The sequence below is a fragment of the Nicotiana attenuata genome, unplaced genomic scaffold (genome assembly GCF_001879085.1).
Source record: "Nicotiana attenuata strain UT unplaced genomic scaffold, NIATTr2, whole genome shotgun sequence".
NCBI classification, from domain to species: domain Eukaryota; kingdom Viridiplantae; phylum Streptophyta; class Magnoliopsida; order Solanales; family Solanaceae; genus Nicotiana; species Nicotiana attenuata.
The window spans coordinates 32347-45595 of NW_017672533.1; the positions used below are offsets into that span (position 1 = coordinate 32347).

The window sequence follows — 13249 nt, forward strand, 5'->3', positions numbered from 1 at the left end:
CAAATTAAAACTAATTACCCAACCTACCTACCCATCCCATTTTTCTTACCCATTTGGCGTAACATAGCTTGATTTGACTTGGATTAGTTTGGCTCGGTTTGGATTGAATTGGCTTGGCTTGGTTTTAGTAGCTTAGTTTGACTTTTTTTGGTTGGAAGGGCTGGGCTAAAAAAAAAATGGGTGGGGAAAAACTTTATGGATAGGGGCGGGTAAATAGTTTGTGGTGGGTGGCTATTTGCAAAAGATCCCCATTTGAATGATCGTGATTTATCCGTTAAAATATCATGGTATAGTCAGTTTTCACACTGGTCAATGAAAAATAGACACTATTTTGCTGCAACAGGGATCGGTCCAGTATAATATACGGGAATTCTGGTGCATTTGTGTACGAACTCCAGCATATTATGCTGCACCGGTATACTTTGCTAACTCCTGTAAAATTTACGGGAGACTGGAGCACCAGTGCTCCAAACTCCAGTATATTATACTAGACAATTATACTTGCTGGAACTCCCGTAAAATTTGCGGGAGTTCCAGTATAATTATGCTTGAACTCCCGTAAAATTTGCGGGAGTTCCAGCATAGTTATCCTGGAACTCCCGTAAAATTTACGGGAGTTCAAGCATACTTATGCTGGAACTCCCGTAAAATTTGCGGGCGTATTTTTTCGGATTTTGAACAGTGTTTTCGCTCAGATTTAAAGTGGCTAAATTTCGATGACTTTTGAAACTTGGCTATTTTTCAACGACCAGTGGTAAATCTGGCTATTTTTGAATTTCTCCCGATTTATCCCAATTAATGTTGATTTGCATCGGGTAAAACACTCCGTACCAAGAAATTTTCTATTTCTAGTGCTCGAATTCAAGACTTCTGGTGAAGAGAGTGGTAGGATGAAAACCATCCCACGACACCCTTTGCTGATGTATTATTGCGTTCATTTCTTTCGGATTGATATGACTAATCTATTCTTAAGAATCTCAGATAGAAAGCGATCCATGCATATGCACCCAACTCCGAAAGATGGTGTTGCATAAGGTGCTAACTGGTACGCTCATTTGGACTTCTTTTTGTATATAATAGTATTTGTAACTGGTACGCTCATTTGGATGAGAAGAGGCTTTCAGAAAATTGAATGCATTAATATAATAGTAATTTGTTATGTGACTGGTACAACGAAAACAAGGAGTCTTATTTTAAAGTAAAGAAAGAGAGACTGAAAACGAGTCAACTTAAAACTAAAATACTTCATTTAGTCAAATGAGCACTCTCGTTATGTTCATGAATCAGGGTTGGCATAAGCTTTCAAATGATTTCAAGATGAAGCCACAGAAGGTGGTTGTGGTGCAAAATGAGTAAGGTATGCATCGGCCAACATTTGGCCTAATTTAACTTGGGCCTCTGTGGTTAAATGGAGGTTATCTTCCTTAAGCTGCAATCCCATGGCACCAACACATACAACATTTGGGAGGTCAATCCCCTTCTGCGCTTCTCTTATCTTTTCGATATACTTCTCATCTCCTGATGCAATTGCAACCTGTAAGACAATGCAAAAGTTAAAGACTACATGCGAAAATGTTCAACTACTTCGGTCCCTGAATGTTCCTATCAATATTCCATAAAAGAAAACAACCAAAATTATCTTCAAATTTCTTACTACAATTGCCAGTCCTTTGGAAGTCATCAGTTCGAGCCCGATTATTCCTAAGTCCAATGTGAATTTTTCTAGTTGGATTTGCTCCCCGCCGTTGTTCAATGAGAATGGATAAGAGACTCGTGGGATTGACGTGAGGGGGAAGGGATGGCTATATTTCTGGAAGCAAACTCCGGGCGAATATGAAGCGCATGGATACAAGTTATGCCTTGGAATGAAAGACAATTCTGAACCCGCTGAAAAGTTACATGTATCAGGCTGATTTGAATTGGTCGAGCGATTTCACGTGACACTTTATATTCTTTTCTGAACTGGTCAATTCTGTTTCATAACAATTGTACGACGGAGAAGAGAAGTGGATATTCTTTGCTTTAAGATCTAAATTCTAAACTAATTTACCAAACAAATGCATAAAAGAACATCTTTTCAAGTACAAATGCATAGAGAACACTTAAAACTTTATTTTCTAGTATTCGACGTTCAGTGTTGAGAACTACACAGCTACACAGTAATAATGTTACTTATTTCACACAGGCAATATTTATGTTTGAAGCAAACTATATTAACTAACCTGAATAATTGGTAGAGCTGGAAGATGCAAATCAGCACGAACATTATGTATTAACTTCTCCATATTAGCCTTATAGGTCTCAGCGCAATGCTGAGATAATGTATCACTCTCTCCTTGATACCACAGCAATGCCTTGATTTCTCCTCCATGATGCATGGCAACTCTAGCTCTCTTGACCATATTTTCATACAAATGCTCCCCCTGCGCCCACTCCTTTATCGCAGTTCCACCTACAGCACATGGCACTAACCCAATAGCTTCTACTCGGTCCTTGATCGCATTTGCAAATGACATTACAGGTCCAACACCACATGTCTTCTTGGCGTCAATATCATGGTGGAGCGGCTCACGTGCACCCTCCCAGTGGAGATCTGCGCTAAGACGGAAGATTCTAGAAGCATCGGGAGAGCACTCATTTGGTACGACGCCATCCCAATGCTTATGCTTGTCTACTCCACCCCGACCAGCCATGTTACTTTGGCCAGATAGAATGAATATATTTTTGGGGGAATGAGCTTCATTTTCCAGGGTTGAGGCCATAGCTCACAGTTCAAGATGCTGTGATTGAAACCGGTTGTTGCTGACCTAAGACAAAGATGGTGAAACAGCTCAAAATCCCTCAAATTTGGACTGTCTGTCAATAATTCTTCTCAATTCAACACCTATGTTGCAATACAGATTAAAAATCATTTATCAAAGGCCTAAAACTGAAGGAACCGCATTGAATATCCCTCTTAATTATCAAGAGAGGGCAGCCCGGTGCACTAAGCTCCCGCGTGGGGTCCGGGGAAGGGCCAAACCACAAGGGTCTATTGTACGCATCTTCCACGGTTATGCGCAGGGTCCAAGGAAGGGCCAAACCACAAGGGTCTATAGTACGCAGCTTCCACGGCTATGCGCGGGGTCCGGGGAAGGGTCGGACCATAAGGGTCTATTATACGCATCTTTATTGTACTGCATTTTTGTAAGAGGACGGCTCTTACTTATCAAGAGAATGATGAATAAAGATGATATTTACATACTTCAATGAAAACTACAAGGAAATTGAAAAGGATACAATCAATCAAAAGGAATAAACAACCCCAATTGCATTTATAATTATAGCAGAAACTTTGTTTAGCAATCAAAAACAACAACTAGTTGGGGTCGGCAACATGAATTATCACTGACCACGTTACTCCGTTTAATCTCGATACTGATTAATGCAATCAACAATTATAAATGCTGATTAATCCAATCATATATTCCAAAAAGTTAAGTCTTAAACAAGCTTAGTAAACCTCTGCAGTAAAATTAGATATCTGCATTTCATGTCCACGACAACAGCAAAATTAGACACAGATTGATTTGTCTTTGAAAATAAAACCTAAAGTCACCTACATTGAAAAATTACGCTACTTGCAATATTAAAAGAACACTTGAAAAGCTTAATAAAAAGTATATTAGGAAGCCAGAAGTCGCATTCTTTTCTTTTTTTAATGAAAATCTGTAGGAAGAATATTGATAGATTAAATTCTTGAAAGCATCGAAATTACACTTAACAAAGCCTCTAAGCAGCTCCTAAATGACATCTCCCAATCAAATGGTATATTATTAAGTACCTCCGTTTTATTTTATGTGACATACTTTCATTATTCCATTTCTAAAAGAATGATACACGTCTATATTTAAAAACAATTTAACTTTAACTTCTCAGTTTACTATAAATGAAAAGGTTTTATAGTCAATCACACAAATAATATGACATGTTTACTTAAGGATTTATTTAATTTATGAATCAAAATTTCAGACTGAGGATGCAATTAGTGGAATAGTAACATACGAAAAATTGGAACAAATAGGTAACGAAACTCGACAATGGAAATGGGAGATTACCAGAGAAAAGAGTCCAAGTAAATTCCCACAAAGAAAAAATGACACTCAGATCAAAGATTGTGGGTAATTGTGAAACAGATTCCAATGAAAGAATATGGAGAATTGCGTGGATTTGCGTAGAAAATGGATTGTAAGTCGTAACGACGTCGTAAAGATTCACCTACTAGATATTTGGGGGTTCTTTGCATTTTGCACCCCTCATGTATGCCTCATTTTTCGCTTTGCACCCTATCCTCTTATATTTTATGATTTACCCCCTAGCTTATTCACTATTTTACAAAATCATAAAAGAGTTCATCTTGCTAGGTACAAAATAGGTATCACATAACTAATACCAGATGAGGAAGTTCACTCTGTTGACCGTTGACGAGAGGCCATATACTAAATATTAGATATTGATATATAATTGTTCTTGCCTCATTAAGTCGAATCCCCTCTTAAATCTGTCCAGTTTCAGTCTGTCTAGACTGTCTCCCCTTAAAGTGGCGTTTTTAGGTCTATTTATATGTGTAGGAAAAGACCTAAATGTTACGTCAAGTCCTAGTCAAACCTAGAGACGAAAGAAATCTTCAAAATTCGGACAGGATCTCGCCCCAGGCCTAGCGTCGCCAGCCTAATGCCTAGTGGACCTGGCCTTTACCTGGCCTCGCCAGCCTAACGCCAGCTTCAAACCTGGCCTTTGCCTGGCCTCGCCAGCCTAACGCCAGCTTAAAGCCTGGCCTCGCCAGCTTTCTCCTTTTCACTGTTCGAGCACACTTTCAACGTTTAAGTATCCCTTTTGCTCTACTTTCATCTCCAATTCACCTACACATAAGATAGACTCCATTACGCGCAAATAAAGTGTAAATTATCTTTAAAGTATATAAAATGCAAGGCAATTATGTACGAAACTATGAAATTATAGCCACACATCACTACCCTACACTTAAATATTGCTCGTCCTCGAGCAATCAAACTACACTTATAGACACAACCTTGAACACTTTGTTTTTACACAATTGAGGCACACCACACTAATGACCATGGTTTATAGCAACAATTAAATTCTAGCATATGCAATCACATACACTTCCCTTTTCTTATGCCATACTTCACGAATATTCACAACAAAGACAACATGCTCCAAACAATCATAGCCTCAAAAACCAACTCAATGTGACAATGCACTCATTGTTTGAACACCCAACATCATAGAGAGAAGTCTAATAACGTTACCTTTTCCTTTGTGGAAGCATATGCCCTCACCACAAGAATAAGAGAGTAAGTTGAATCCGCATATTCAAATCAAATGCTCAAATATATTTTAAGGACTCATATATATCAAAGAATACGCTCATTCTCACAAAAGAAGTCACATGCATGCAATTGATACCATAGCCTTAACATATCTGAACCGATTCTCTTGACAAATCCCTTTAACACACGTTGATTGCAACAACACGTAACGGTGGACGAAGTAGGGGAAAATCCGTATGATATTCTTGAGAAAGATTGCACCGTACTCCCTTAGAATCGCAAAATCTCGTTGTTATTACGCATTATAATTTCGTATGAATTTCTTCACAATTTTAAGAACTGTCGTTGCTATTTTAACATAAAGTCCCATATGAACTCCAAAATCTCCTCTAGAAATGGATTTTTGATATCAATTGAACACAATTGTAAAGATGACTAACATAGTCATTCTTTCCACGTTTTTTGAGGGCTAAGTGCATAGTCCATGTGTCTTTCTAATCTAGTAGCCTAAATCAAGAGTCATTAGACCCTTCTCTATTTGCTGCCACGTTGGGGGGGCTTTGTCCCCACCTATAATTATTCATGAATCCTTAATTACATGGTTAATCTCTCATTAAATCAATAATTAATCAATTACTCGCATATTTAAGAATTGTCTCAAATTACTTAAAATACTACTCCCTTTTAATACACTTTATACATCATATTATTATGGTCATATGGTACCTTGTATGGCACTAGTTCATAAATATCGGGTATTATAGCTCAGACCGTATTTTATCTCAAATTGCCAAACTTCGACGAAATTCATTTTCTTCGATTTGCTTACCCTCTCTCCTTCATAAATGTACTCATCACTTGTTCGAAATAGCATAATACTTAAATCCCAAAATAATCTCATTCCGAGCTTACGTCGATTAACTTACGACGAAACATTAATGTACAAAAATAAAATGCGAGATATAACATCTCACTTCCGAGCTCTCATTAATTTATTTATGGCGTACTTTCATGTACGAAATATGGGGTGTAACACTAACAACCATACCCATTTTTACATTCGAATTCTGTTGGCATCAACAATCGCAAGAACAACAACACAGCTAAATAATTAGGGCAATTAGTAGAACAGCAAACAACAACTTATTTCTCAATTGTCTAGCTCGTTCCCTTTCTTGATCAAAGGCTGTGAGTCTCTTCAACAAACCCCAAATAACTTTATTTGCTTGGTCAGAAAATACCTCCTCAAACCATCTGAAGTAGTTACATCCTCCTTTGTCCTTTAAAACATATCCAACTAAATCAATTTTAAAAACTGCAAATTCGTACCAATATTAAGATCAAAGAACTAAATAGAGTATATGGCCTAATTTTAATAGTTATTAGCGTGGGGTAAAAACTAAATACGACGTTAAAAGTGACCACTCCATGACATTTGTACGAAATTAAATACCACAACAAATTGTCAAAATAGCACGGTATAGCCAGTTTTCGCACTGGTCAATCAAAAATAGCCAGCGTTTACCCAGTCAATGAAAAATAGCCACTATTTTGCTGCAACAGAGACCGGTCCCGTATAATATACGGGAGTTCGGTGCATTTGTGTACGAACTCCAGCATATTATGCTGGACCGGTATACTTTGCTGACTCCTGTATAATATACGGGAGACTGGAGCACCGGTGCTCCAAACTCCAGTATATTATACTGGACATTTATACTTGTTAGAACTCCAGTATATTATGCGGGAGTTCCAGCATAATTATACTTGAACTCCCGCATATTATACGGGAGTTCCAGCATAGTTATCCTGGAACTCCCGTATAATATGCGGGAGTTCCAGCATAGTTATCCTGGAACTCCCGTATAATATGCGGGCGTATTTTTCGAATTTTGATCAGTGTTTTCGCTCAGATTTATCTTTACATGAAAAGTGGCTAAATTTCGATTACTTTTGAAACTGGGCTATTTTTGAATAACCAGTTGTAAATCTGGCTATTTTTAAATTGGGAAAAAGGCCAAAATTGTACCCCTACTATTGAAAATTATCCACGTTAATACCCCATTCTACTTTCCGGCTAAAATAATACTTGCCGTTATTAAAGTAGGAGAAATAGTACCCAAATCTAACGGATCTCCTACGTGGCAATCGGGTCCCTCATAATAATGTGCCAACCAGTCAATAAATTGCCAACTAGACTTTTATAACCCGCCCCACATAATAATCCGCCCCATTTTATAACCCGCCCTAATTTTTTAATAACTACACCTAAAAATTAACCCAAGCCGGTCAAAAGCTTTCACCTTCATTTCCAAAAAAAATCTCTCACCTTCTCTCTTCACTGTAAAAGTTGTCTTCATCGTTGATGCATACGAAGGTACCTATTTCCTTGTTAAATTTAGTAAATCGTCATTTCTTTGTTTTGTTTTTGGTATGGACGGAAGGATATCGTTGGATTTAGTTTGATTTTTTGTTTCTTTGACTAGGGTTTTGACTGATTTATATATATATATGTATTTTTGAGTTTGGAGGTGTGTCTGATTTTGGTTATTTTTGTTTGCATGTGGTCTGTTCATACTCGATTTAACCCTGAATTTGTTTTCGTTTTTTGGTCTTTGTTACTGGTGGTTTAGGGTTTGTATTTTGTATTCGAATAATCCCTATCTGGTATTTTCTTTTTGTTCCGGTTTAGGGTTTCAATTTTTGTGGTCCTACATATATGGTATTTGACAGAAAAGGGGTCCCCTTTGTGTTGGATCTGTTTCTTTGATGCTCTTATTTTGGGTGTTCGGTCCCCTATTTCTTATACAATTATGTTGATTTAAGAGACAAGTGGGTCAGATTCTTATTTTTTTTTTGTTTTGTTTATATACTTAGTCCCACATCATCTCTTTATTTATTGTAGTTGTGTCTTCATGTGTGGCAGCCCACTATTTTCTTTGTTTATTTATGTATCTTTGTATTCACTTTATGCCTTTATTCTATGGTCCACTTTGTCAGCATATTATATAGGTTGTAATGTTACTTTTTTGTAAAAATTTTCCCTTTCTTATTCTGCAGCTTATATGCAATGGTGTTATTGGATCTAATCTTTCACTATGATGGTGACTGGATAAAGAGACCACAAGTGTTATACTCAAGGAAGCTTGTGCACACTATTAAAGGTTTTAACTCTGACCAACTGTCTTATAACTATTTAGTAAATGAATTTACTTCTAAGTTGGGGTTTATTGGAGTTCAGCAAGTATGGTAGATATTATGAAATAGAAAGTGATGAAGGTGTTAGGACTCTATTGTCTTTGGTTAGTGATCAGTTTAATGTTATTGACTTCTTTGCTGTAGATGAGTGTGAGTTAAGTATTAATGTTCATAATATAGTCCACCACATTGAGCCAAACATGATAGAACTTGATGCTGCTACTGACTGTAGTTCAGATGACAGTGAAGAACATGGCTGTCAGTCTTCTGATTCTTCAGATAATTCTGACAGTGAATCTGATTCATTAGAACTACTGTATACACAAAAAAGAGAGGAAGATATCTGATAAATTGACTGAGTATAAGGAGTTACACAAGTCCATGACATTCAAAGACATTCTAGAAGCTAGAAAATTCATCAACCTGTATTAATTTGCTAATGGTTATGGGTTAAAACAACTTAAGAGTTGCCCCCAAAAGCTTAGGTACAAATGTTTAGATGAAGACTGCCCCTTTGTTTGTCATATTTCCAAAGACTCTAAAGGTCCTGGTGTTAAATTCAAGATATTAAAGGAAGAACATAAGTGTAATACTGCATATGATAACCATAGGGTGAATGCAAAAACCATAGCTGCTTACTTTAAGAGCAGGCTGCAAGATAATCCTAAGATTAAAATTAAGGAGATGATGGCAAGTGTAAAATATCCATTTAACATCAATGTTAGTCATTCAAAGTGTAAGAGAGCCAAGAGAATGATATTGGAGAAAATGGAGGGTAGTTTTGCAGATGAGTACAACAAGCTTGAGGCTTATGCTAATGAATTAAGGTCTAGTAATCCAGGAATAGATGTGGTGATTAATATTTCAAAGGATGCATTTAGTGAAGGTAAAAGAAGATTCCTAAGAATGTACATCTGCTTTCATGCATTGAAAATGGGGTTCAAGAGTGGGTTGAGACCATTCATTGGCTTGGATGGAACCTTTTTGAAAGGGAAATGCAAGGGTCAATTGTTAGTAGCTGTTGCTCAAGACTCCAAGAGGCACTTTTACCCCTTAGCTTGGGCTGTTGTTGATAAAGAAACCAAAGTGACATGGAGTTGGTTCTTAAGGCTGCTACAACATTTATTGGACCTCAAAAGTGGAGAAGGGATTACATTTATTTCAGATATGCAAAAGGTATGAGTTTATTGTTTCATTTGGTTAACTTTTGCCTCTATTCTTCACTGTTGCATCTCATTACTTCATAACTGTTGCATCTCATTTACTATTGCATTGCATTACTTCATAACTGTTGCATCTCATTACTTCATAACTGTTGCATTTCATTTACTGTTGCATTACATTACTTTTTAACTTTTGCATCTCATTACTTCATAACTGTTGCATCTCATTTAACTCATAACTTCATTACTGTTGCATTTAATTGGTTTGTTCCATTAATTTACTGTTTTGTTTAGTTTAGTTAAATGTTGCATTGCATTACTTCATTACTGTTGCATTACTTCATAACTGTTGCATTTCATTTAACTCATAACTTCATTACTGTTGCATTTAATTGGTTTGTTCCATTACTGGAGTTGTTTAGTTTAGTTCCATTACTGGAGATGTTTAGTTTAGTTAACTGTTGCATTGGTCCACTGTTGCATTACTGGAGATGTTTAGTTTTTGATGCATTTCTTTACTGTTTTTTCATTTTAAGGGTTTGATTGATTCAGTCCACTTGGTTCTTCCTGAGGCACACCATAGATATTGTGTAAGGCACATAGAGGCAAATTGGTATAAAAAATGGGGACATGGGGAATATAGAAGTACTTATGGTGGGCTGCATGGAGCACATATAAGGAAGATTTTAAAGACCAATTAAGGAATATGGCACAAGTGGATAAAGATGGAAAGGAGGCTGTTGAACATTTGATGAAGTACCCACCTGAAAGTTGGAGTAGAGCATACTTTGACACTGTTTGCAAGAACTACTCTGTTGACAACAACCTAACAGAGTCATTCAATTCATGGATCAAGGAAGCAAGATTCAAGCCAATTATCAAGATGCTTGAGGAAATTAGAGTAAAGGTTATGAACTTGCTAAGGGAACATGAATCTGATGTGATGTCATGGAGTAATGACTTCAGTCCCCAAACAATGCAACTGTATAACCAATACTTGAAGATTGCAAACAAGTGTCATGTTCATTCCAATGGTCAAGAAGGGTATGAAGTGAGTGAAGATGGTGACAAGCACACAGTGAATACGGTCACCAAGAGATGCACATGTAGGACATGGGACCTTAATGGAATCCCTTGTCCTCATGCAATCAAAGCAATGCAACACAACAAGGTGAATCCTGTGACTGAAATACACTGGTGGTACTCCAAAGAGGCCTATCTCCTAGCATATTCACATAAACTTCAACCAGTGAGAGGAGAAAAATTCTGGAAGGTTGAAGCATCTCATGCTATGGAACCACCGGAATTGGTCTCAATGGCTGGCAGGCCTAAAGTCAAAAGAACAAGAGAAAAAAAATGAAACAGTCAACAGACAAGGTGAATGGATGCAGTCCAGGAAGGGGAGGATAATGAAGTGTTCTACATGTGGTCAGCCTGGATACAATGCCAGGGACTGTGCAAAGGTAATAGAATTCTTACCTATTTGTTATTCACCTATTTGTTACCTATTTACCTATTTACTCTTACCTATTTGTTAAATAGAATTCTAAGGGAAAGCAACCAATGGCAAGTAAGAAAAAGAGCAAGCAAGCAAAGAGGCAAACATGTTTAGCAACTCAAGACAGTAATGATGACCAGCCCATGTCACCAGTTTCTTTAAATGTACCAGCTGAGGAGGACATAGATCTTTCAGCACCACTGTTCAGTCAAGCAAGTCAAGCAAGTCGAGCAAGTCATCCAGTACAAGCCTCTCAATTTCAGTTTATGCCAACTTCATCAGTCCAAAAGAAACCTCCCAACAACACTGTGCCACCAGATTTTGAATCAGATTCTGCCCCAGAAATTAGGCCAAGGAGTTTCTCTGAAGAAAGGACAAGACTTCTTATGAGACAGCAAGGAACCATACCAGCTATAACAAGGACAATCAATTTTGTCGGTGACTCATCTGGTGTGAAAAAGAAAGCTGTAACAAAAAAGGGTAATGGCAAGTCACAAAAGTAATGTGACTTGAACTATAGGTTGACAGTTTTTTTGTGTAGTGAAAGTTTTTATGAATTTGAATTTTAGAAGGCTTGTAATTACTGCTAGGACAGTATATTTTTTGGCTGGTTGCATCTCTTTTTTTGGTCGTTAATGTAATTAAAACAGGGGTCCCTTAAAACAGTTGGTGTTATTACTTTGTTGGTGTTATGAATGTTATGACAGTTGGTCTGAATATTGATAACAGTTATATGTCAATGTTACTTTACTAATGTTGTGTTAAAATTTGAGTTTTAGTCATGAGAATTAAGTCATGAACATGTCTCATATTTCTGATTTTCAGCACCACTGTTTAGTCGTGTTTCTTACCACCAGTTTTAGTGCTGAGAATTAAGTCATGGCTGCATTAAATTTTGAGTTTTAGTACCAGTTTTGGTCTGTTTTCTTACCACCAGTTTTAGTCATTTCTGATTTTTCTTACCACCAGTTTTGGTCGAACACTTTGAGGTAATATGATCCCACAGAAAATAGAAAATTAACTTAAGCTAGTTCAGTACAAAAACGACAGAATACATAAGCTAAACAGAAGGTAAAATTCAGTCCAAACAACAGTTACATGATATCTCTACTTAATTCACTACACTGTTGCATTGTTAATTAGTTCCCTACCAAACTAAACAATACATGTCAATTGACTACAGAATGATAATTAACTAAGCAATGAATTCTACTTCATTATCCAGGCAGCAAAGAATCCAACAAATATTGCCCAAGAACCAATTATCACCATCATTAGTTGTACAACTTTTTCTTCCAATTTTTTGACTTTAGCATCTTCTAATTTGTTCATGGCATCCATGTCAATTAATTTTTCTCTCAACTTGTCTCTTTCAATCGAAACAACATTCAAAGACGACTTCAAGTCTCTTATTTCAAGTTGGGAACCATCCGTGGTTATTTCATCTTCCCATTCGAAATAACCACATGAATTATTCTGCCAAAGAAACATTTAAAAGATTCATTTTTTTTCCAAATCAAAACAGCTAAAAAGATTATAGAGATTAGACAAATTCACATCGACACCTTACCTTAGGGCGTGCACATTTGTAAAATTTCCTACCGGGGTTAGAGGGAGTGGTTGATGTGAAATGGTTGGCAATAATTCCACATCGACACCTTCTCTGAGAAGAAGTACTGCTCTGCGACATTGATGAAGATGAGAGAGGATAGAGTCGAGCAAAGGAGAAAGAAAGAGAATTTGGGGAATTTGAGCTTGAACCCTATTTTTATTCGACTGGGATTGTTTTTAGGTGGAGTTATTCTAAAATGGGGCGGGTTATCATGTGGGGCGGGTTATAAAAGTCTAGTTGGCAATTTATTGACTGGTTGGCACATTATTATGAGGGACCCGATTGCCACGTAGGAGATCCGTTAGATTTGGGTACTATTTCTCCTACTTTAATAACGGCAGGTATTATTTTAACCGGAAAGTAGAACGAGATATTAACGTGAATAATTTTCAATAATAGGGGTACAATTTTGGCCTTTTTCCCTTTTAAATTTTTCCCCAACAAA

General features: G+C 37.0%; 2 protein-coding genes across 4 annotated transcripts; both read right to left on the reverse strand.

Moving 5' to 3' along the window:
* Positions 1-1118: 1118 nt before the first annotated feature.
* LOC109213570 (probable carbohydrate esterase At4g34215) lies at positions 1119-4218 on the reverse strand. 3 transcript variants are annotated; one of them, XM_019377387.1, is made up of 3 exons: positions 4098-4218; positions 2223-2802; positions 1119-1534 (listed from the first exon to the last, which is right to left on the reverse strand). In XM_019377387.1, exons 2-3 carry the CDS (start codon positions 2760-2762, stop codon positions 1313-1315), a joined length of 762 nt encoding a protein of 253 aa, XP_019232932.1. In that variant the 5' UTR covers positions 2763-2802; positions 4098-4218; the 3' UTR covers positions 1119-1312. The 3 variants fall into 3 exon arrangements, with proteins under 3 accessions (XP_019232932.1, XP_019232931.1, XP_019232930.1); XM_019377386.1 differs by having other exon boundaries at positions 2223-2807; XM_019377385.1 differs by having other exon boundaries at positions 2223-2884.
* An 8183-nt stretch (positions 4219-12401) lies between these two features.
* On the reverse strand, positions 12402-12882 carry LOC109213565 (uncharacterized protein At1g43920, Chloroplastic-like). The gene is made up of 2 exons (XM_019377377.1): positions 12763-12882; positions 12402-12668 (listed from the first exon to the last, which is right to left on the reverse strand). Exons 1-2 carry the CDS (start codon positions 12880-12882, stop codon positions 12402-12404), a joined length of 387 nt encoding a protein of 128 aa, XP_019232922.1.
* Between the last annotated feature and the right edge of the window lie 367 nt (positions 12883-13249).

Coding starts and splice junctions, on each gene's coding strand:
- LOC109213565 (XM_019377377.1), bottom strand. CDS start 12,882: ATGTCGCAGAGCAGTACTTCTTCTCAGAGAAGGTGTCGATGTGGAATT. Junction 12,669..12,762: donor ACAAATGTGCACGCCCTAAG/GTAAGGTGTCGA, acceptor TTTCTTTGGCAG/AATAATTCATGTGGTTATTT.
- LOC109213570 (XM_019377387.1), bottom strand. CDS start 2,762: ATGGCCTCAACCCTGGAAAATGAAGCTCATTCCCCCAAAAATATATTC. Junction 1,535..2,222: donor CAGCTCTACCAATTATTCAG/GTTAGTTAATAT, acceptor ATTGTCTTACAG/GTTGCAATTGCATCAGGAGA.